A 24,932-nucleotide genomic window follows, 5' to 3' on the forward strand; every position below is an offset into this window, starting at 1 on the left:
CACTTTTACTTGTAAATTATCTCATCAAATTAGCATCCCAAAGGAAGAAAGGGCTTTTGAGACAAACGCTACCTATGAAGTGAGAACACAGTGATGACAAAAGGCATCATTCATTCCTTGTGCTGGGCACAGCGGCAAGTCACTACTGTACACTCTGCTTGGCAAAAGACGACAGAAGCCAACAAACTGGACAAACTTGCTAAAGTAGGTGTCAGCAAGGTACACACATTGGACCGAATTTGTGCATTTTCCCTTCTTTTTGCGAACGGAGTCAGCAAAGGCCCGATTATTGCATGTCTCTAAAAGATTATCCTGAGCAATATATCCTGTGGGCTAGGGTGGGGTTCATTTTTCCTCACCCATCTGCTTGGAAAACGGTTCGGCTGACAATCTTAAATGTTGAACCTATTCAGTGTTTACAATTGCAATAATCGATGGTCGATTGATTCAACACAGTCAAGCAGAGTCAGACGCCGCGATTTTGACGTAAAACTGAAGGGTAGCAAACTAGCAAGCCAACTGAAACTTTTGTGTTGAGCGTTTGTAAAAAATCTCGCAAGTCGTTCGTAGTAGTAGAAGTTACCAGACAAGCTAAGAGTTAGCATAGTTTCTTCTGTTCTCTTCTTGGAGTACTACTCTGCAAAAATTGAATGGAGGCAACGGGAGTCTGGGTTGTTGAAGACCTTTCGCCATTAATCCAAAATACTTCTTTAGTTCTAAATTTTAGGTGTCGAGTTCCCCTAGGTTGTTTCTTGTTGCCTGGTGTGTCTTTCTGCATAACAAACAGTCGTTGGAACACACCAACCAGAATGAGAATCATCACCTAAAATTTAGAACTGAAAAAGCCTTTCGGATTAAAGGTGAAACGTCTTCAACAACCCAGAAGAGTCCAGTTGCCTCCAGTCAACTTTTGTGGATCATCATGACTTGGATGACTAAGAAATTACATAAAAGTCCCTCACATTTTAAAAATAGGTTCGGTATGTGTGTACCCCGCTAGAATTATTATTATTATTATTTTTTTTACACCGAACATCAAATCAACCACTGAGAATACAATATGTAGTAAATATTCAAGAAAAAAAAGCACCAGGCTCAGTGGGATACATTTGGGGAAACTGTCATCAGTAAGGTTGTAAGGCCATGGGGATACGGTTCTTAAAGTGACTTCAGACAATAGCAAGTTCAGTGTGCTATGTTACTAAAGGAAAGCAACATTTTCTGGTGGCCCCTGGTGAGGTGTGTTCAGGAACTACAGTACACAAAAATTTTAAAGTAAGTTAAAATCCAGTTTACACCTCAGTGGCTGACCGGGCATTAGTAACATTGCCACAGTGGCCAATCACTGTCTTGTGGTGCAGCTGGAATTTATTCCAAAGAGTCATAGCAGCATTATGGAAGGAAGATTTTGGCAAAATACAGGCGATACTTCAGACTTTTTTCCTATTTCACTCACAAACGTCAAATGTCAGGCACTGCAAAGAAATACTGGCATTATTTCAACACCACATCACTTTTAACAAAGTTGTGTTACTGAGGCAACCTTATAGGATTAGCTCCAGGAGAGTTGAGGCTACATCCCGAAATACTGTATATTAAGTTTAAAAAAAAAGAAAAGAAAAAAAAGAAATCTCCTTCATGGTTGGTTTATTTAATTTATATGAAAGAGTAAAAAAAAAGGTGAGGGGAAAAAAAAGAGACTTGTGAGAGCAGTATTTTTTTTTTTCCATAGCAAAGTTGCAATATTATGGGCTAAGCTATATTTTTCCCCCAGAAAAAAAGTTTGCACAATAACACTAAACTCTTCGTACGATGATTACCACTTTACTGTCATATAATATTTTTTCCACATCAAAGATTTTATTTTTTTGAAATCGTACCTTTGTTTCTCATTTTAGAAATATTTTCTCTTAATATTAGAATAGTTTCACCTGAAATAACAATTTCTCATTTATTTCATTTAATTTATTTTCTCATTTCTCGTTCTGACTTCTGTTTCATAGAATTACAACTTCTGGTAAAATAATGATTTTTGCAATATTACAACTTTATGCTCATAAAATTATGACTTTTTATATTTTGGCCTTATCCATGTAACATTCAGATTTTGTATTCACGTAAATTACTTCAGTCCCGTAAAAGGACTTTTTAATCGTAAAATTATTTTTTTTATTTTTGTGATATGACAACTACTTCATATTTTCAATCAGCAATCAGCTTTTTCTTATAAAATTCCCAAAAATTGCGACTTTTCCCCTCATAATATTTTGGCTTTATTTGTGAAATATTAAATTTTTCTCTGGTAAGATTTGAACTTGTAAAAAAATATTGACTAATTTCTTATTCCATTCTAACTTCTCCTTGTAATATGTTTTTTTTCCCATGGGATTTTAAGACTTTTCCCATGTCAAATTTTGACGTTTTCTCAATATTTTCACTTTATTCAGGAAATATTCTGATTCTCTGTTTTTCTCAGAAAATAGAATATTTCCTATGTAACATGACACAGTTTTCATGTTACAACCTTCTTATAAAATTGTTTTTTTTCCTCAATTGTGATTTGACTTTTTTCCTCCTAAAAGACAACTTTATTCTCATAAAATTACTACTTTTCTTGTGATGTTAGAACATTTTCACTGTATTCGTGTTATATTGCACTTTCCTCATATGAGTTGATTCTTGTAGTATTCCGACTCTATTCTTATGAGTTTTTTATATTAAAACTTTTTTCTCACAATGTTACAACTTTACTCTTATAAAATTGTAACATTTTATTTTTTACATTTTGACAATATACGTGTAATTTGCAAGGGACATTTTCTGTCTAAAATTAGCATTTTTTTCCTGTACTTATTCTCGTAATATTGCAACTCTTTTCCCAAGTAAATTCCTCGTTATTCTCATCAAATTTTAAAAATATTAATTGTAGAGATACAAATGTGTTCTCATAAGTGGCGCTATTGACTCCTTCATAAAATTATGACTCCTTCCGCTTGTGAAAAACGTTCACCGATCATAGACAAGGGCTCCATCTGAATTCTGACATCTTTTTGGAAGGATAAATGCTACATCAAGGCCAAGTGGGGAGAAAAAAAAAATCAATAAATAAAAATCCTGTAAAGTTATCAAAACTTGTCACTTGTGCTGACCGCGAGCAAAATGGCAGGCGAAGTCATACTTGCTCCTGCACTTGTGGCCGCAGATGTTGCACTGGAATGGGTTCTCGTAGCCGTGGCAGCCCATGTGGATGGTGTAGAGGATGTTGTCGGGGAAGTAGATGTCGCAGTGCTGGCAGTGATGCAGCACGCGCCGGTGGTCCAGCAGGGGGGCCGACTGGCCGGGGGCCGGCGTGCCGGGCTGGCTGTTGGACACGCTGGGGGTGCTGGCGTGAACGCTGTGCTCGCTGCAGGCTCCGCCCGCGGGGCTACAGTTGCTGGGTTGAGTGGTGGCGCGCGGTTCGGGGGTGATCGGGGAGGAGGCGGCGGGTGGATGCTGGATCAGGAGGGGCTTCTCATCCACGACGGATTCAGCTCCTGGGGACACGGGGGGCTGGAGCAAAGAAGGGAGGCTGGAACACTGGCCTGCCAGGGCGGAGAGCTGGTTGAGGGGGTTGTCCATGATCAGGTTCGAATGATGGCAAGTTTGAGTGTCCTCCTCGCCTGCGCAATCATCATCAACCTCCTGCGGCAGCTCACGGGAGCAGTCGTCGACGTCGTCGCCCCTAGGCGTCATCGCGGAAGAAGAGCACGAGGCGATGAGGAGGCGGCGGCCGTAGCTAATCGAGCCAGCTTTTTTCTGCAGCACGCTCAGCATTTTCTTGTGGGACAGCGAGTGGGCGTCCTTCTTCGGGACCAGCTTGTGGCGCCGGCGGCGGTGGTGCGACAGGTTGCTGCGGTCGCTGCAGCGGAAGGAGCACAGCTCGCACTTGTACGGCTTCTCGCCCGTGTGCGAGCGCATGTGGGCCTCCAGGTGGCGCTCGTAGGCCGATGCGAACGGGCACAGGTGGCAGCGGTGAGGTTTCTCTCCTGTTGGATTGAGGAAACAGGTGTATATCCAGAGGTGGGTTGGGCAGTAACACGTTACATTTATTCCGTTATATTGTATTTTGTAATCGATTTATTAAAAAAAATTGTTAGTTAAATCTATTCTAAAAAAAATGTGTTACTTGCCGCTGTAACATAATTAGCCTGTAATTGACAAGTAGTTGAACCTGAAGCAGCCTAAGAAGCGTATATCGAGCTTCGCATTAATCAGTATCCAAGAAGTCGCTCTCAGTTTCAAAAATGTTGGTGAGTAAATCACTCCCTCGTGTCATATTGCTTAATTCTTGTTTATAAATAATTAACAATACCAAATAACAATTAACGTAATAAAAAGATTTTTGCAATAAACTTTAATGCAAAATAAAAATTTGTATCAGATTATTTGATTAATTGATGGAATGGATGGAATCGATTCAATAGTGACAACCCTAAATTAAACTGTAAAGCCATACCTGTGTGCATTCGAATGTGCTCAACGAGTCTCGCTGTGCCTCGGGTGGCGTAGTTGCAGTACAGGCACTTGAGTTTGCCGTCAAAGGTTCTCTCAAAACCATCCACCAACATCCCAGATCCATCTTCAAGGTTCATGTCCACCGTCGGGTGATCGAGCCCGTTCTGACTGCAGTCTGCACATGAAGGGATAAACAGTCAGCCATTCGCAAACTCACCGACTCGAAAATATTTCTGTAGAACCTAACTACGACATATAACTATTTGCTGAAAAACGCACATATCCATGTTTCGTGTCCTTTTGTAGCGCCTTCTAAGGTTTCATGTTAGCGGAGGAGAAGTTTTTGTGAGGATAGGCTCTACAGAAAAATAGGTGAAGAATAGCAAACTGTGAGTAGGGGGGTTGTCTCCTATATGCAAATGTTTGCTATTCCTAGCCCGCGTGAATAGCTAGGGTTCACTGTTATATGATTCATCATCATCACAACGTTGACTCATGAAAAAAAAAAAACTGAAGAAGCATCAACGTTACCAGCCGGTAGCTCATCCGCTTCCTTGACGCCGCTGACGGAGCCTGATATCATGTTGACATGCTGCGTCTGCTGGCTCAGATACTCCTGGAAATCCTTCACGAAGTCCAGCGTGTCTGGCTTTTCCTCGCCCATTGAAAGCAAGGAATGGAAATATCCAACACTGCAACGACATTTTCAAAAGTATAGACCACTTTATAACGTTTGTAAACGATAGGCGACAGGGTAGTTCTAGGTGGCAGAAAGGTGAGCATCTACTGCAAACCTGAACTGTGAATTATGACAAAAACGTACGCTGTTAGATAAACCTTTCTTTCAGAAAAATAATGTAAATTAATCCTGCAGAATGTCGTGTGGATATCGAGTCTGCCTCAATGATCATGTTAACTGTCTAAATGTCCACTATTGTCTATTTTTTTAATCAACCTACCTGTTGAAAAGGTAAATTTGAGCCGGCGTTCCGTCTCCCTACGAAGATATTTACAGAGCATAATCTCTTCTTTTCGACTGACACCTCACAAGAAGGTTAAATCATCATCAATCATCAAGGCTTTTATCCTGTTTTCTCAAACACTCTGCCTTGGTCAAATGTCAGAGAGGTTTCTGTTATGACTGCCACCCGGAAGTGCGTGACGTCATTGTGAAAAGCTCATGACAATGTTATAATAGAAAAATGTCTGGTTGACGACACAACGTGACTAATAAACCTGGAGGTTACTTGCACCTACACAGTAAGTGCAGCAATGCAGATGAATTGAATCCTTTGTAAACTACGCCACAACCTCCCGAATATGTTTATATACTTACATCCGTTGTATTTGCTTGTGTGAAATATCCAGGCCAGTAATGAAAACCAAAGGCGAACACATGCAGTGTGTCCAGTAGGTGAGTGCTACACATCGCTCCTCATCACCGCCATGTTGACAGGAAGTATATTAAGTTGACACCTAACGTTAGCATCGGGTTAAAACAAGCATCTTTTTGTCAGCGGGAGCGACAGTTTCTTCTTGACAGCGCCATTGTCACCCTTCTCTATCGCGTACGGGTCAATTTTCCTCAAATGTCCCCGCTGTCATTTGTATTTACGCCCGGTCCTCCTGCTAAATTTCACGCTAAGAACCTAGCATTCTAAATCAAAACAAGACGGCTTGGAGGGGTGAAAGTTCACCAAGTTGTGCATCGACGACAAAAGTCCGACCACCACACAAAAAATGGTCCTCGAAGAACGGTTTCCACTGCTAAGTGAGATATGCGACTGCAATTTAAATACACGAATAATAATCTCTTCTATTTTAGAAATACATTACGTCACTACAGTATTTTTTTCCGGGGTGCAGCGCCCCGTGAGATATTTTCTAAACAATCTTTATTGAAAATATTCAAGTTACAAGAAAATAAAAAATAAAAATAAGAAACAGGCAATAGCCATTAATACATATAATAACACAAAAGAGGACCCAGAGGGATGAAAAAAACATAAATTCAGAGCATAAAAATAACAATTTTAACTGCTTTTAGTTTTTAGATTTCAATATTGTACTTACGTATTGTCTTTTTTCCTTCTCAAAAATAAAAAAAGAGGTTTTTAATGCCAAAATTTGGATTTGTGGAAGTAAAATTTTGCAAGAACAATTATTGAATTTACCGCAACGCCTCGTTTAGTTTTGTTGCTATCATTATTGAAGAAACCAAACTATACAATTTCAGAGTCAAAGTCAGAGTCAATATTATCAACAACAGAAACACTGGGATACATCTTTCCAGAATTTGTTAGTGTAGTGTAGTGTCTCACAAAATAAACTATCAACACAAATATCTTTCTTCAATGTAGGTGCCCCCTAAAATGAGTTGGAAAACATGACAGAAGAGACACGTCGCGGTTGACTGTCGGTGATTAAGGTTAGTTGAATTATTTCACTTTATCGCTTAAAAAAAAAAAACATGAGGAAAATGATCATACTTCGTCTGGCGTTACTTCCGGGAGTTGTTGCTATACACAGCAAAAAAAATTGTTTCCCAAATATACGAGCAATATGGAACTGATCATGACATTTCTATGTAAACTGTTGGTTACAAAAACTATTAAATATGGCTTATTACTAAAGACACACTACTTGGTTGAAAATGGTGGGAAGTGTGGCCACGCCCACTTAATTTATTTTAACCAGGTGGAATCTAAATGTTTTTTTCACCCATTTTTCAAGAGCTGAACTCAAAGAGGCGGCACGGTGGACGACTGGTTAGTGCGTCTGCCTCACAGTTCTGAGGTGCTTCGTTCAATCCCCGGCCCCGCCTGTGTGGAGTTTGCATGTTCTCCCCGTGCCTGCGTGGGTTTTCTCCGGGCTCTCTGGTTTCCTCCCACATCCCAAAAATATGCATGGTAGGTTAATTGAAAACTCTAAATTGCCCGTAGGTGTGAATGTGAGTGCGAATGGTTGTTTGTTTGTATGTGCCCTGCGATTGGCTGGCAACCAGTTCAGGGTGTACCCCGCCTCCTGCCCGATGATAGCTGGGATGGGCTCCATCACGCCCGTGACCCTAGTGAGGAGAAGCGGCTCAGAAAATGGATGAATGGATGAACTCAAAGATCTAAGACTTTTTCTATGTCGGCAAAAGGCCTGTTTCTCTCCAATATTGTTCACAAAGCTGTCTAAATTTGTTTCGTGAGCATTTCTCCTTTGCCAAAATAATTCAACCACCTCACAAGTGTGGCACATGTTCCAGAAATTAGCATTGGTGCAATTGCACGCTCCCTCAAAACTTGAGACACCTTCGACATTGTGCTGTGTGATAAAACAGCACATTTTAGAGTGGTCTTTTATCGTGGGCAGCCCTGTGCAATAATCATGCTGTCTAGTCAGCATCTTTGTGGAACGAATAAAGGGTATCTCGATAATGGACTATCTCTGCAAAAGAGAACTGCTCACCAACGCTGATTTAGACAAATTTGATCGAAAGAGATGAAAATGCTCAAATTAAGCCATTTTACCAGAATGAGTATCCCGCTTTAGTTGCTGTATTTACTTTAGACAAAAAGTTGTTATCATCACCAATTACATTTTCCAATATTTGTTTTAATATTTGAATGTAACTTCAACGAGAAACCTTTATTGCAAAGCATTTATTCACTGTTTATTTCAACCTACCCCATTTTTGTCCGCAACCACAACACTGCGGAATATGAAACCTCCTTCCCACCCCGCCGGGTAATTAGCTAACTGACCCCATTCACATCCAGCATGACACGAGACACTTTCAACGTGTACCGCGTGTAATTAGGCGCAAGTGGCAAAAGAGGCACAACATGACGTTGCTCTATTAATGTCAAAGTTAAAGGAAAACCTGCCGAGGAGAAGATGACAAATGGACACGAGTGGAGTGAGAGCACTGTATCTCTTGACTGCATCTCAACAGGCCAACTGTATTACAGCAGTACATTACAGTGATGTAAACCTGCCACCATTCAACTCCAGCTGTGTAATATGAGCGCATAATAATGCATCCTCCTATAAAGGTATGACAGTGTAACAACTGAGATTATTTAGGATGTCAATGTGTCCAAACGCAAAAAAAAAAAATGAACCAAACATTCAAAATTGCAGTATTCCTTACATGTGGTTACAACAATTGTACACAAGATGGTGCACATGTCTTAATGGTGAAACATCAACTCCCAACTCCACAAGTACCCACTCCCTTGCCAAATGTGCAGAGGAAGCTCTTTGGGAGCTACTACATGATCAATATTGATCCATGATATTCCACAGATCACCAGCATGCACATTCACGTGCTGGCAGGAGACATTTTAGCAGCCAATTAGCATCACCTCCCAACAGCCAGTCTGCACTTCTGTTGTTTTATTACAATTTAATTATGCACAGGTTTCCAGCGGGCCCCGGATCCTGTTGAATAATTTACACGCAGACAAAATGATTTGTTAGCGAGAAGATGCAGAACGTGCTCTAATTTTGTTCAATACACAGAATATGCTACTGGATTTGTTAATATGTCGTACAGTGGAACGTCCAAACTCAAACACAACACTGAATTGAGATTTTTCCTCTGGTGCACTTTGCTTGCTGGACTTCAAGTAGTATTAACTATTGTCTCTTACCTCCACTGTTTAGCTCTGCAGCCATTTTTACACCTTTTGCCCCCACCAGCACAATCTGTTTATATATTTCATAACTTTATTAGAGATGCTGCACATTATTTTTTTTTTTAACTTAAAACAATGATGAGTGAAAGATTAATAATTTAGTTATATTGAAATTTTGGAAAACTTTATTTACTGTAGAAAATTGCAGAGAGCTTTTCATTCATTTACGTTTTCATGTAACTTTCTTAGACATGCTGCTGAGCCTGGGAACTCCCTGCGCTTTTTGTTAGAATTTCAAAACAAATTAACAATCTATTTTCTAAGATTAAAAAAAATAAATAAAACTTCACCATGTTGCAAATCTGAAAAGCTTTTTTTTTATAAACATATGCTTAAAGGGATTTTAACAAAGTATTGGAGTTCGTATTATTCAAAATTTTGACAACAATATTTTCCCTTTTAGAAGAAGAAGAAGAAGAATCATCTTTTATTGTCATGAACATGCATGCGTGCGCACGAAATTTGTTCTCTGCATTTAACCCATCACAGCGAACACATACACATGTTAGTGGAACACACTGGAGCAGGGGGTAGCTGAAGCGCCCGGGGAGCATTTCGGGGTATCGGTGTCTTGCTCAAGGACACCACAGCCGTGAGTCCGGGGGATGTTGGCGGATGGTCCAGTCGGGGTTTTGAACCTAGGTCCCCCACGGTGGCAGGCAATGATCTTAACCATTGGGCCACGGCTGCAAACAAATATCGGCTCCAAATATCGTTCTCTTTTCTTCTAACAATCGGCCTTAAAAAAAACATCGGTCTATCTCTAATAATAAGTAATCATTTTGCAGCGCACTGTGGAGATGCACTAAATCAAATGTACTAGTCCAGCATTTGTGTGGGCGTGATGAAGTTTTACAATTACTCTTAAACTTGCCATTATGCAAAGGTGCGGCTCTTAAGCAAGGCCAGCTCCGCGGCGCCACCTGTCGTTGAGGAGGCCGCGGCGTCCGAGCCCAATGAAAAGGTTCCGCGGCGTCTCTTAACCCGCTTGATTCGTGGGCCGTTAGCGGTGTCTGAAGCCGCACACAAGGCCGCTCTTTTGCGCCTCAAATTGGAATTAAATTTGGAGAAGCGAGCTCCTTAAAGACGCGGCGTCATTTTTGTTGGCCTCATTGGAGGATTACCCGCGTGTAAAAGCTTTTTAATCCCACACAAGTGCAGCCATAGTAACGGCGGACAGGCGGAAAAGGTGAAGGGGGGATTAGATGGGAAAGTGTTTCTTTGGGAATCTCCACATGGAGCATTTGGAAAAAGAACTGAGTGTGTGTGTGTGTGTGTGTGGGCATAAAGGAGGTAGATATTAAGCTTTTCTCTCCTCTCACCACTTAATTTCCTCGCAGGCGCGCCTCGCAGCTTCGTCATGAATGTAATTGCCGCCTTTGATGAGCACGCGATTATCTGGATCACACTTACATGGGCAAACAAGACTGCCCCCTCCGTCCACCTCCACCTCCCATTTAACTCCGCAACGACCCCCCCCCCCTCCTCTTGTCTTCCACATTATGCAGGGAACAAGTGGCTTTTCATAAAGCCAGCGTGTCTCCCTTGATTGGCGGGACTTGGAGCCTGCCACATGTGGACAAAGGGATAGATTAGATGTGATATAGGCGCACCAAAAAACCCAATTTCCTTGATTAATTTCCTGAGTGTCTCGCAGAAGAGGGTCCCCTCCCTGAAAGACAAAATTTTATCTCTTGATGGATGTGGCGACTCAATGGACAGACGGACATTTTATTGACCTTAGTTTGACCACAGCTGTCTGGTCCTTAAGGCGGCGAAGAGAGAAATGTTCCACTTGAGTAATGCGCCACACGACGGGCTTATTTGTCTTTAGAAAGGATGAATGGCGTCTTTCTGTATTCCCTCGGCGCAACGACGGTGACTGACTGACATGAGAGTGCTAAACAGACATTTGATAATAGCAGCAGTGAATAGATATGATAGGATTTTATGAGGCATTGCGCGATAAAGCCGCTGTCACCCAGGAACTGTTCCTCTGACTGCCTTATTACACTTTTCAAGCACCACTTGACAAACTAACACGCGCACACACAAGCAGGAGTGATTCCTTCCAATATTGCACCTGGACTGAAATATCGGCAACAATCTGATGTACTGTCACAAGTGACAAATTATACTATTACTCCTGAAAGATTCTTAAAATGGATTCATAGCCATTTCAGTCTTTAAAAAAAAAAAATCACTAGTGATGGATTTTTAATCAATTCATTTGATTATTAGCCTAGACAAGACTGCTATTGGGCTCTTTCGTTCACGCTAGTGGTTAGCACATCTGCCTCGCAGTTACGAGGTTTGTGGTTAGAATCTCACATAAGGCCTTCCGGTGTGAGGATCTCAACGGGCTTCCTCCCACATTCCAAAAACGTGCTTGTCCATTGGTTCAGTGAAGACTCTAAATTGTCCATAGGTGTGAATGCAAATGGTTGTCTATGGAGGTGCAACTATTAATAGATTAATCAACAACTAATCTACTCCAAAATTAATCGACAACTCTTATGATAATCGATTAATCGTTCCGAGCCATTGGTAAACTTTAATTTGTCCAAATCCTCTATGTTTGCCTCTCAACAGTAAATGTTCTCAGATTTATTTTGCAATAAACTTTAATGCAAAATAATTTTTTTACGTGATTATTCGATTTATCGATGGAATGATCCAGTCGAATAATCGATTCTAAAAATATCCGATAGTTGTTTCTGTGTGCCCTGTGATTGGTGACGACCAGTTCAGGGTGTGCCCCGCCTCTCACCCAAAAGTCAACTGGGATAGGCTGCAGCTCGCCCGCCGCCCTCATAAGGACAAGGGTTGTAGAAAATGGATTAATGGATGGCTATATCCACTTAATAATCAGACTTGGCTTGACGGACGCCATTTTTCTGTTTGCTTGACTGCGGAAGCTTTATGCCGCCACAAACAGGTTGCCATCCGGAGCCAGTCACCACGCGAAAAAAAAGAAAAAAGAATTGGCCAATATTTTTTACCCACGTGGCATTTTAGGAGTATTTATTCGACACCCCGGCAACCAAAAGCTACAAATAAAGAAGATAGCATCGGCGCTATTGACCGCTCAGTGACTCGAAATGAAGTGTCCGGCGGTGAGTTATCGCGGTCAAACGTCATTTGTGCGGTGGAAAAGTGGCGTCATTTTTCGCCCCCGCCCACCGCACTACCGCCCCCTAACGCTCGCCACTCTGGCAGTAGCCCATTGTCCTGACTGATGCGTCTGAACGCACAGTTGCCCTAAAACCAGCGTCGCGCTCTTACCTCAACGGGGCCCGTAATGGATGAGCCTGTCGTGCTGACGATAATATAGCGCGTCCACTAGCCCATCCTCACACGCTAGTGGGTCGCGGTCACGTGAACAACTCTAGTGTTTCTTTCGCTTCTCCTTCACCAAAGCAAACAAGAACTGATTTTTTTTTGGGTCATCATTTATGGATTACCTTGACCTTTTCCTCTAATTATTTCATTGAAACTCCAGAGAATTCAAGTCTTACACAGTCATTGCAATGTTCGCAACACCGATGACAGCTAAATTGCTGTATGTACACTTTGCTGTGACTTGGCTGGCTACCAATCCAGGGTTTACCCTGCCTCTCACCCAATGTCAGCTGGGATAGGCTCCAGCTCGTCAATAAATCTAATGAGGACAAGCACTACAGAAAACAGATGGATAAATTGAGTTTAGTTTTTTTTTAATAGTAATTATAATGAGCATCAATTACTTTCGCTATTTGCGGTCGGGCGCAGTCCCTATCCTAGGCGAATTGCGGGGGTCTATTGTATTCTTCTTCTTCTCTTAAGACCCTGAGGGTGCTGCTTCTTTTGGAGGAAGTGCAGCGAAAAGCATCCCATAAGTCAAATAAAAAGCAAACGCGCACAGAATAAACCTTATGATGCTGGTTGAACGCTGGTCTCGTGAGGTTTACTGAGGTCTCACGTTTCATATTCAAGAATGTTTTTTTTTCAGTGCAATTATAATGGGCATCAATTATCCGCAGATTTTTGCTATTCGCGATCCCTGTCCGCCACGAATAGCAGGGCTCCACTGTATTTCACATATACTGTATACTCCCTTATGTCTTTCCTATCATATGAGATGAATGTGCCTAATTACCATGCAAAGATTTTGAATGTATCGAACAAAAATCCAAAGTCGAGCTAATGTGAGTTAAAGTTTGAGATTAATGAGGCCTCCGTTCACCCGAGATTATTGATCAAACACAATCTGACCGGGAATGATTTCCCAGGCTTCCCCCGCTGTAATATTAGCAATGCATCAACATCATGAAACAAAAACGGTCCCATGTCCTTGGAGCACCCACGGTGTTAGGCTTGAAAATGAGCTCCGCTCTCCTTATGGATCTGTTCAAGCAGTTATTGAGTCAGTGGTATCAAATTGACAGGACAGGAGCCCCCATTTCATGATTCTTGGTTAATTCATGAAATGCTTTAGAGGTCTTAGTCATTGAGGCTATTTTTGAGTTCTATTTTTTGAAAGGTCGGGTTAAATTGCCAACTGTAATTTGTTTTAAAAGGAAAAAAGTATGAAATTGCTCAGCAACAGCAACACATCAAATATGCTCGTTTACAGCCACCCGTTTCTTAATTAATGACACAAAACTAGCTGCAGTTCCAGGCTTCATGTCTGGCCCTCCTGCAGGCATCGTTAGGCAGATGATGACTGGAGCTACTTGGGCCATAATGGGAGGGTTGACTGACCCTTGACCCTCCCACTATCGATCCGCTGGCCGTGTCCAGCTGGGCCTCCCCAAACCCAGTCAGCTGGAGAGGTGTTTAAAAGCTAACGCCCAGGTGCCCGTCCACTCTTCTACACACTCATTAATTACGTCATTTACCTGTGACAGTGACAAACCTGCCTGGCCACGCCGCACTTTATTATCCAAGTCCTGGACCAAAACAGTTTTTAAAAAGGCATAGTTTCCCCATTCTGGGGGGGAGCTAAGCTCAACATACAACAACATTTTTATAAAATCTCATATGCCTGAATTGAATTCTGAATGGTGCTGTCACTATCTCATCTTTTAAGAATCGATTCTCCTATTGATTATTGGTCGAATAATTGAATAATAATCGCCCCACATCCCCACTATCATTATTATTATTATTATTATTATTATTATTTGTTATGATGCATTTTATTTTCATCTATGAGGGATGGACTTCAATTCTTCTACTGCATATGTTGGTACTGAGTGTATGGTGTAAATTTGGTGTACAGAATTTGAGAGAGCAAAATACTAAATGGTTAGCAATCGCAATTAGCGTTAGCGTGCTATCGATTACCATTTTAGGTCAAAAACACTATTCAGCTCACTCATGAATCATGTTATATGTACATTACATATTTAAGAGTAGCCGACACGGTGGACGATTGGTTAGCACATCTGCCTAACAGTTCTGGGGACCGGGGTTCAAATCCCAGCCCTGCATGTGTGGAGTTTGCATGTTCTCTCCGTGCCTGGGTGGGGTTTTCTCCGGGCACTCCGGTTTCCTCCCACATCCCAAAAACATGCGTGGTAGGTTGATTGAAGACTCTAAATTGCCCGTAGGTGTGTGTGTGAGTGCGAATGGTTGTTTGTTTCTATGTGCCCTGCGATTGGCTGGCGACCGGTTCAGGGTGTACCCCGCCTCTTGCCCAAAGATAGCTGGGATAGGCGCCAGTGAGGATAAAGCGGTACAGAAAAATGGATGGATATCAAAGAGTCTCTTAAAAATCACGTAGAGACGCTCCTCTGTCGTTTTTGGCAAAGTTTAACGGTGGCCCAACAATGCATCCGTCTGCAATAAATGTCTGCGTGAAACATTAGTTTTGGTGGTTTTATTTTATTTTATCCAGACGGAGCTTCGAGGCAGATGTATTTTCTGTTCTGCATCATAGTACCGAACTGTGAACTTTGTGTTAATGCATTATCCAAAAAGGGTGTGTGTCTGATATGTCCTGGTCCCAAAAGTTTATTTGTAGGGAAATTATGTTGATTCTATGTGTAGACAAAAAAAGCAAAAGGATTTTATGGATTCTTCATGTACTTTGGAGTAGCCCCACTATATAACAGCCACGAAAGTGTGGAGCTAAACCCTGCAGGCAGCTGATATTTGACGTTTGTGGAGGAAATATGAAATATAGTGGGGTTTGAGGTACTTCATGTTCTGTGTTGTTGCTTTCGGTGCCAATTTGGTGACTCATTCTTGGCCAGACTTCAGTTCTACCAGCGTGCATCGCTTCTTATTTCTGCGGGACTCTTTATCATCCTGAAATGAACCCTTCTACTGGGCTTTCAGCGCACCTCTTACTGCACTCCTTCGCACCCTACACAACAAAGGCCGTAGCGTTCCTTTCCCGCTACTACAGACTGGTATTCAATCTAGGCTCAATTGCGAAGGCTGACCCGTGGACACCGAGAATATGTCTTTATCTTTAAGGCTTTCAGGAATGGATCTACAGCGGGTCACGCGGGGGAAGAAATAAGCAGCCAATGTAAGTAAGCGGGAAATAGTTTTTCATAAATAACCCACATGACAGCGGGCTTTCTAATGGCGCCAGGGAGCGCGTAAAGGCGTATGTTGCCCGTTTCTCCCCTATGAAAGGAAAATAGAAAACCAAATATATAGCGGCGCTGACGGAAGACTCCCATACGCTGGTCGGTCTTTACACTGCAGGGAGAAGAATGCCCCTTCCTCACATCAAGTCAATTGGTCAATAACTGCCCCCATTCCTTGCATGCGTACAAGTAGGTGTCCAGCCCCCCCGCAACCATCGGAGAAGAATGTTGATTTGATTTGCACTTATGTTTTTACAAATAATCAATGCTCCCTTTTGACTAATACAAGGTGATATCAAATACGTCACTAGAAAGTGGGGTGGGGGGTTAAGGGAGAGGCATTAATGACAGTGGCATTGATGGAAAAAGAGAAGATAAATAGCAGGAGGCAAACGGTGCAGGGTGGCTTTTACAGGCGCAGAATCTTGAGTAGTACAAGAACGCGCACGTGTTTTAGTATTCATGTTGAAAGTGTTTGTTGAGCTAATAGTAAATGCGTATGGCGTTCTTGCTCTGTCATAAAACATTTGATTGGGCCCTTTGGTGTTACATCTGCTATTTGACGCTCTTATTTATATGTCCGGCTGATGTAAAGTCCCCCTGAGTCAGAATCGGTTATTTATTGCTATTAAATGGTTAATTTTCCTGTATGCCCCCCGGGTCTTTGAGGCCAATAAGATGCGAGGAAGATGGAATTGTCACGGCTCTGCTCTCCATGCTTGATTTATTAAGAAAGCAGTTTTGAAGGACCCCTTTAGATTTCATGCTGGTCCCTATCCCTGTATCCCGGTTTCACGTCTATTTTTTTTTGTTCGTTTTTTTTTTTTTTTTAATTAATTGGAAGTTTATTTCACTTTCAAATTGGCGTTTAACAAACCTACTTGGGAATGAGCCGAGGGAACTGTTTGAAAAAGGGCAAACACAAAAAAAAAAAAAAAAGAAAACATCTTGAATGGCAAAAATTCTACTGTCGATTATGATGTTTTATGAGGCCAAATAAACTTTTGTCTTTTCTTTGTTGTTTTTTTTTGCGCCAAAATGTAAAGATACATTTAACAAATGAAGTACATATTGGGCAGAGTTGTTTATTGTCATAGGTGTCTGTGTAATTGAGTGCGTGCAATGGCCTTTTTTTTGCCCGAGGCCCAGTTTCGCTCTGACAGCTGCCGGGGTCGGGAGACGAGCCATAGTGTGGCCAAACAGATGGAGATAACGGAGCAAACAAACGCCAATTACTGTCTGTCACGGTGAAGGCGGGGGTGGGGGTTGGGGTGGGGGTGGGGGGGGGGGGTCACTTGACACCCGCCGACCAAAACAATAGGGTCACGCATGTTGTGTTGACGGGGAAGACACGAGTGTTGAGGTTAAGAAGGAAAGTGCATCTGCGGAGTCACTGGCAAGGAGAAACTCCAGTTGATTAGGAGAGAATCATTTTCGGAATCATCCTGTGTTCAGTGCAGAAATATTTGGTTTGATTGATCAGGCAATTCATTAGTTGAATCATTGATCCATCAGTTAACCGTTGCCACTCCTTTCCTGGAGCATGATCAATTCCCTGAACTTCCCAAGTCCTCAATAAATTGACGCCTTTCACTTACATCAGGGGTGTCCAAACCATGGCCCGGGAGCCATTTGCGGCCCACCTTCCATTTTTTGCCGGCCTGCGGCATACACTCAAAATAACATTGGACAAGGCCCGCATCACTGATTTTTATTTATTGCCTAATAGAATAATTGCCCAAGTCAGTTATTAACATTTTCGGAAAACAAGAAAAAAAATGCAACAAATTACACAACAGATTACTAGGACCTGGATTACTGACAATCTACATGGATAGATGTTGTTGAAAACGGCTCAGGCTATTATGCTGTTAGGCTATGAATATGCAAAGTTACAAAGAAACCATTTGCAACTAAAATAGTAAAATACATGAATAAATAAAATTCTCTTCATGATGGTGAATAAAGATAAGCAAAAATTGTTTGCTTATCTCGGCCCGAAATTTGAACATATCACAATGATCATAAAAAAGGTCATTTTACTACAGATTGTGAAACAAACTGCTTCGTGTTTCATGTATAACGAAAGTCACAATGACCATTTTACAGGAGCCACTGCACACTTCCTTCCACACTCGTGTGACTGCTTTGCCAATGGTTCTACCCAAAGACAGGAGAGTCTGTTTTGATCCAGTCCTCTATGATTTCATGCACTGGAAGAAATGATCCTTGTTTAAAACCTAGAACCCATTCAACACCCCATTTCCTGTGTGTAAGCATACATGAGAAAAAGCAGCAAGAGCTGAATTTAAGACCTGCAGAACAGTAGTTAAGAATGGTATAACTATGTAGACTTGCTGAGCCATTCTTAGTCTTCTCATAATCCAATGTGAACCGAAGTAGACCCAAATCATCCAGATTTAGAGGTGCAGCAGTTCTTTGTCCACAAGGGATTATGCTTCTCCAGTCCTTGAGGTGCACATACAACACATTGAGAAACGTCATTTCCAATTGTTTGTTGCTTATTTAGTTTGAAATCAATGGTGTGTTTCAAGTGAAATTAAACTAACAAGTCAAAAAAACAAATTTTTTTCACCCAACTCCGCTTTTTGGTTGAGTGGCTCACCCCGGTCACATTTTGATATTGTTAAGTGGCTTTCAATAGCTCCCTGGATTTCACACTTTCCAAATGACCCGCGATAATCAGGTCATTAAAATGAGCCCATTCTCACTGCACATGTGACACACTTCCAGCCCGGCCTCATCTGAATCACAAATCAGCTCTTCAAGCGGGTTCTCAAACTGAAAGATTTAAAAAAAAAAAAAAAAAAAAAAGGAAATCCAACTCCACTTTTTTTCATTTTCAGATTACCCTTGTCATCGTATAAATAAGTAAAGATAGTAACTGTGCCAAAAGGGTGAAAAGATCCTGTCAAAAGTGCCATTACTTGTGTGAGAGTACTCGATTTTCTTAATTCATCCCTTAGGAGCGGATAAGTCTATCAATCTGTTAAATTGGAAAGCCATTAGGAGCCCTGGTTGATGTGTTTCAAGCTGTTAAATAGAGGCTGATTGATTGTTGTTCCTCTGATGGGATATGCTGATCTAATCTCACTGTGTGCACGTTTGCAATAAATTACACAATTCGTTTCCCCCATTTAGGAGGGGCAGCAAGCGGGGGGGGGGGGGGGGTTGCACCTCCAGGCATGCCGACGCTCTGCAGGCAAAAGAGCACGGAGCCTATTTTATGGTGCCATTTTGCCAGCCAGCCATCAAGCCGGCACAGCCTTCCTTCCTGCACCCTCCACCCCTCCGGAAAATCGAAGCATAATCAAGGTGTATGTTTAGAAAATTTATTGTTATAATTTTCCCCCATAATCTCTTCCATTTTCCCGCTGCCGCCGCCTCATAGATCATCATCTAAAAAGAGAGAATGGCTCGCAGTTTAAAATTTATCGGTCTTTGATTCTCAATTATACGTGTTTATGGCTTCATCTGTCTTCGGTGACTTCAACCTTTTCCATTATGGCGGAATATTATTTGTACAGAATCCATTAAATTCACAAGGTGCGGCTGTAATGGCGGTGCAGCGGCGATTTGCAGTGGGAAAAGTTTTGGAAAGGTTGGCTTGGGGAAGTGTGGCGCTGTTATGACACCAGAAATTGCTTTATTGATGGCATGCTCGTTTGACCGTTTGGAACCTGGCCCGTGTCTTTATCGCAGTCTGATGCTGATCAGGATTTGATTTGTTGTCGTTTGTTGTCATGACACAAACAGGCAAGGACTTTTTTTACACAAAGATACTGAATGGGAACGTAATAGCACGTACACAAGACATTTAGCCGCTTTTGCCTTTCACACACAACCCAGCAAAACCAGATATTATGTGGATATATGCGCTTTCACACGGATATACGGCATTCCACAATCAGATAACGTTTGAACTAAACATCTACAACGGCTTTCGACGAAACACGGAAGCATTTAGTGTCGGTATGTAACTTCAAACCCTGGTCTTGGATCTGCTGAGTACCCTTAAACAGTTGATATGAATAGTCTACACCCCCCTGTTCAAATAGCTGTCTTTTGTTTTTATATAAAAAAAATTAGACCAAGGTAACGCCTTTCAAAACTTGTTCAACCATTAATGTTACCTATAACCTGTTCAGTGCAATTGAATTTAACACACAATGGAAATCATGTGGTTGCACAAGTGTGCACACCCTCTTAAAACTGGGGATGTGGGAATGTTCAGCATTAACCAATGACATTCAAACTTGTTCAATGGAAGTCAGCACACAAAGCGCCTCCCCAAATGAATTTCAGATGCTCTAGTAGGCTTTTCCTGATGTGTTTTTATTTTTCATCCGCCTTCGAGCAGAAGCTTGAGGGTCTTGTGCTAACACTCACTGACTGTCTATTTGGAACTGTTCATAATTGCCTCCCACCTTGACTAAGGTACTGTTCTGCTTGACATGTTTCATTTCACCAAATGCTTGTTTTCTCCACTTTTTTTGACACAATGTTCTCTAAAATGGCTAGCATTAGAGAGTACTGTGTTTTGTAAAAGGCTGGCAGTGAATGAGTTAACGATCAATTAATCAATTACCCCTAGTTAAAGGCGAGCCACAACAGGCTATCGAGAACGTGCAAGTGTTGCTATGAATGATATTTAAAGACAGTACTTTTTTTTTTTACACATTGGCCTCATGCCTCGCCGCTTAAATCCATCTTTTCCTGTTTTCAAAGGAAGTAACCTGATTTCCTTCAATCAAGCTGAAGCGTTTCAGCCCTACAAGACATCGAGCTCCTTCGAATGGTCGGCGCGAGACGCCGAGCTAAAAGCTAATCAGCCCGTAATTCAAGATCCGCTCGGCCACTCGGCAATCGATACCCACAAAATCCCAATTAAAGCGCGCCGGGTCAGCGGAGGGCCACCAATTCCTCTACAAGTTAAATGCAATACTTAAATCGAAGCAATTTCCGCGTGGCCTTCACGGGTTTAATGGCTCGTCCCGACAGGAGTGGTCCAGTTAAAAGTGCAAGAAGGACAAAGGGGGCGCCTCGCTTTTTGCAATCGATGTTGCAGCCACTGTGGAAGCGGCCATTTTTGTCAACTTTACTGATTACTACAAGAGCACAAAGACACACCGGCTTTTCTATGGTTTGAATGTACATGTTAAAATAAGATGTCATTATTTGGAAGGTTTAATTACGAAACATGTCATTAAAGTTGTTTTAGGAATACAAATTCTGATATATTGCTATACAGTCGATATCGTTTTCATTTTCTGCCTTAAAACGTACCATATAACATCATACCTGTTGCAAGAAACCAACAAAAATACTATTAAAATTGAAGAGCTTTATCATACTGTAATGCTGTTTCATCATTTTTGTTGCTTAATTTAACATTGTACTTCAGCAAAATAAAACACTTTGACACTACCTTTGAGTCCTTTTATGAATTTTGATCATAAGAATATGCTTATTGTCTGTAAGTGTATTTAAAGTGGGTTTAGAAAGTCTACACACCCCTGTTCAAATGCCAAATGTAGACTTCCATCCATCCATCCATTTTCTGAGCCGCTTCTCCTCACCAGGGTCGCGGGCGTGCTGGAGCCTATCCCAGCTGCCATCGGGCAGGAGGCGGGGCACACCCTGAACTGGTTGCCAGCCAATCGCAGGGCACATAGAAACTAACAACCATTCGCACTCACAGTCATGCCTACGGGCAATTTAGAGTCTCCAATTAATGCATGTTTTTGGGATGTGGGAGGAAACCGGAGTGCCCGGAGAAAACCCACGCAGGCACGGGGAGAACATGCAAACTCCACACAGGCGGGGACGGGGATTGAACCCCGCACCTCAGAACTGTGAGGCTGACGCTCTAACCAGTCGGCCACCGTGCCGCTGCCAAATGTAGACTTTATATTTTTATATATATATTTTTTTTATATCCACTAAACAGATTATAACTTCAGATGCATTGCCATAATATTATGTTGCTCTTGATGTTGTACTATAACATTTGGGGGCTTTTTTGTTTTAAGGCGACTTACAATTTTTGTATTCTTTTTGGACAAAAAAAACAACAACAACAAAAACGCTTTTTTTTTTTCTTTTAATGTATCTGACTACTTTCTGCTCTCCTAATACTAAAACTATAGACTCCTATTGTTCCCCCATACGAACATCATACTCCCTTTTTCTCCTTCCCAAGCTTTAGCCACATTTTTTCCCCATCACCCGCAGAAGGAATTCTCACAAGATATCAAAACAAAAATCTATATTTAATATGGGGGCAATTACACTGCAAAGTTGGCTGCACGCGGCCGTTGTCAGCCAAGCGCGTGTTTTTCATCAAACAGGTCATTAGACCGTGATGGATGTAAACCTATAAAGTATCTAAACTGCAGCTTTTAACAAAGCGCCGGCAACACTATCATTTCTCTAATAGAACCTGCTGACCGTGTCATTCCCCGCTGCCATTTGTCTTTTTTTTTTTTTCCACCACCTCTCTGTGAAATAATCAATATCTGGCCGCTTTGAAAAAAATAAAATCAAAAGTCACGTTAACCTACCCGAGGAGCAACAAAAATAGACTTACGGGGCTCGAGCCAGAGGCCCGCGTGCTTAACGTCTATGCAGCGTGCGCCTTTCTTAATCGATGCGTCTGATAGAGTCCAGAATTATTTAAGACTATTCACACAGTCAAGCTGAATTTAACTTTCACACTCAGTGGATTTTCCTGTGTGGTGAAGACAAAGTCCGAAAGAAAGGTACAACAGAACACTCCAAAAGTGCTACGATTTGGAGTTCAACCAACATTATCAGCCCTGAAAGTCAAAGAAAATCTGACTTCAAGGCATCAGCATGCAAATTCTGTGAGACGTCATCTCCGTGACGTGCACGTGTTTTGCTTTTCTTTTCTTTTTTTTTCAAGTAATGGCAAAAAGGAAAAGTGCGAAAGAATGGAGCTTCCTGCAACACTCACTATACATTACATATGAAACACCACGAGGTGATGATATTGTCTTAAATGGGTGAGGAGTTTGACTTTATTTTACTTTCATTATACAGCTGTTAACTCGTCTTTATCCTTGTACAATAAAATTTGACTTGCAACATTCCCTGAATAGCTACAAAAAAAATTGTTTTATGCTGCAACAGTTTGAGCTATTGCAGTTGTTACCGCAATTAAGAGAGACCCCACACGTGACGAGGACAAAAAAAAATCATCACGTGTGGTGCACTTGATACAAAACACAACCCGCGCACAAAAGCCTTATCAACATCGAGAATAGCGAGTCCCCTTCATCCAATCAGATGTCTGTCGTAGTACCAAGACTGACCTGTGAGAGGCAGCCTGGTGCCACAGGTCATCCATACAAAACAGAGGAGTGATAGAAGAAGAATTCAAAAAAAGCTAAGCTAATTGTTAGCTTATGTGCTAACAATATTGATGTTTTAAACTCTTGTTGTTGTTTTTTATCGTAGTGAATGAATTGTGAGACATGTTACACAAACACTCGACATAAATTTGCTCCTCCGAGTGTTGCTTTCTAATTGGCTGTCGTCACGTTTCACGTCGTAATCACACACACACACAGACACATAAAGATTTGCCATCGTAAATATTGAACAAGTTTAACATTTACCACCCTGACCATATTTTTTCTCCAAGCAGATACGCGAGGACAAAAGAAATCACCCTCAAAACACCCCACACCACAAGATAATCGCTGAAAATATGAAGCCCTTTGCTGACTTTGATCAGAAAGGAGGAAAAATGCTCTAATTTGGCGCGATTATTGGTACAGCATTTGTGTACTGTACACTTTAGCAGTAGTACCTCGATATTTGCAAAAAAAAAAACAACAACCTGTTGCTGGAGGTGCATTTCTGTTGCATACAAATTATAGCCTGTACAATATTAATACTGGTAATATTATGTGCATATTACTCCCATCCAGTGACTAAAATGTATACAATTTGTGAAAAAAAACACCACTTTTTATTACTATTGAATTGATTTATTTTTATTTATTATTTCTATTTATTCAGCATCCTCCAATACATCCACGCGTCCCACACGTCTATGCTCGTAATTCACAATTCCACTTCTCGACCAAGAGAGGGCGCTGTCTCCCCACCCTTCCCCGTCCACTTCACCCAACAGACTCCACCACACGTTTTTGTTTTTTTTTGTTTTTTTTTAAACAAGTCAATTAATGGCAGCGAGCGAATATTCATGGCACATCTACAACAACGAGCTACAATCCGACGAATGAATTAAGCACATCGATTGGAGAGGAATAAATGACCGTGTAACCTTGGAAGTGGCCCTCACTGTAGTTAAAAAAAAAAAAAAAGAAAAAAATCAATGGACGAGAAATATGAATCTAATCGGCCTTTCGTGCAACACAGTGAGTGGCCACACAAATAAATGATTTTTACTTTCAGTACAATCTAAACTATTCTAAGGAGTATAACAAGCCTCTTTAGACTTTTAACCTATATTTATTTTTGCTTAAATACTTACTGTCGCTGTTTTTGCCAATCAACTTCAGAAGTTCTAATTGCCTAGTTAAATAGTAATATAGTCACTTATTGTTGTACTTATTATTGAAAATAATGCATTTTAGAGGTTGGGTGTATTAGAGGTAGCTGCAAGTTGTCTTGGTATCCACTCACTGGTCACAATATTAGGAACACCTGCACCATATAAGTTCCAATATAACACGATTCTGCCTTTACAATAATAATAATAATAATTAATAATAATAATAAATCAAATTTATACAGTCCTTTTCTGGCAATAAGAAGTTGTTATTATTGTGTACTTTTTCTAATATTTGGTTAGTTCATGACATGGTTAAAACATTGGAAACCACATTTAATATCACGCATTGCAAAGAACAACACCAGTAATACAAAACAAATTATAGTATTATGTTTGCAAATGCAGAATTGTGGTACAGGGTCTCATTTTATGTCGAAGGTGTTCCTAATATTTTAACCGTCTCATAAGTAACCAATTATTATCTTTGTCTTTGTAAAGGTGCAATTTGGATGGTGCCGGTGTACCTAATGAAGTGTCCAGCGAGTGTGCGTTATAAATGTTGCGTTGAGGTGCAAACTTTTTTTTTTTTTTTTTTTTTT

The 24,932-nt window shown here is 41.2% G+C and overlaps 1 protein-coding gene and 1 long non-coding RNA gene across 2 annotated transcripts; one reads left to right on the forward strand and one right to left on the reverse strand.

The window, feature by feature from the left end:
• Window positions 1-32: 32 nt before the first annotated feature.
• Window positions 33-6,213, reverse strand: ikzf5 (IKAROS family zinc finger 5). Its single transcript, XM_061789873.1, has 4 exons — window positions 5,831-6,213; window positions 5,026-5,186; window positions 4,496-4,669; window positions 33-4,025 (listed from the first exon to the last, which is right to left on the reverse strand). The coding sequence occupies exons 1-4, from the start codon at window positions 5,890-5,892 to the stop codon at window positions 3,136-3,138; spliced, it is 1,287 nt and encodes a 428-aa protein (XP_061645857.1). The 5' UTR covers window positions 5,893-6,213; the 3' UTR covers window positions 33-3,135.
• LOC133485707 (uncharacterized) lies at window positions 5,676-21,205 on the forward strand. The gene is made up of 4 exons (XR_009790781.1): window positions 5,676-5,754; window positions 5,863-5,908; window positions 6,855-6,922; window positions 20,517-21,205. It is a non-coding gene; the product is annotated as an uncharacterized LOC133485707 (long non-coding RNA).
• The last annotated feature ends 3,727 nt before the right edge of the window (window positions 21,206-24,932 follow it).

Source organism: Phyllopteryx taeniolatus, chromosome 11 (genome assembly GCF_024500385.1).
Source record: "Phyllopteryx taeniolatus isolate TA_2022b chromosome 11, UOR_Ptae_1.2, whole genome shotgun sequence".
In the NCBI taxonomy this organism is placed as follows: Eukaryota; Metazoa; Chordata; class Actinopteri; order Syngnathiformes; family Syngnathidae; genus Phyllopteryx; species Phyllopteryx taeniolatus.

What these genes read in the sequence shown, in the direction of transcription:
- ikzf5 (XM_061789873.1), bottom strand. Translation starts at nt 5,892, where the DNA reads ATGTGTTCGCCTTTGGTTTTCATTACTGGCCTGGATATTTCACACAAG. An exon ending in CACAAGCAAATACAACGGAT is followed by an intron (nt 5,187 to 5,830) that starts GTAAGTATATAA and finishes ATGTCGTTGCAG; the next exon opens with TGTTGGATATTTCCATTCCT. An exon ending in GCACATTCGAATGCACACAG is followed by an intron (nt 4,026 to 4,495) that starts GTATGGCTTTAC and finishes TCAATCCAACAG; the next exon opens with GAGAGAAACCTCACCGCTGC.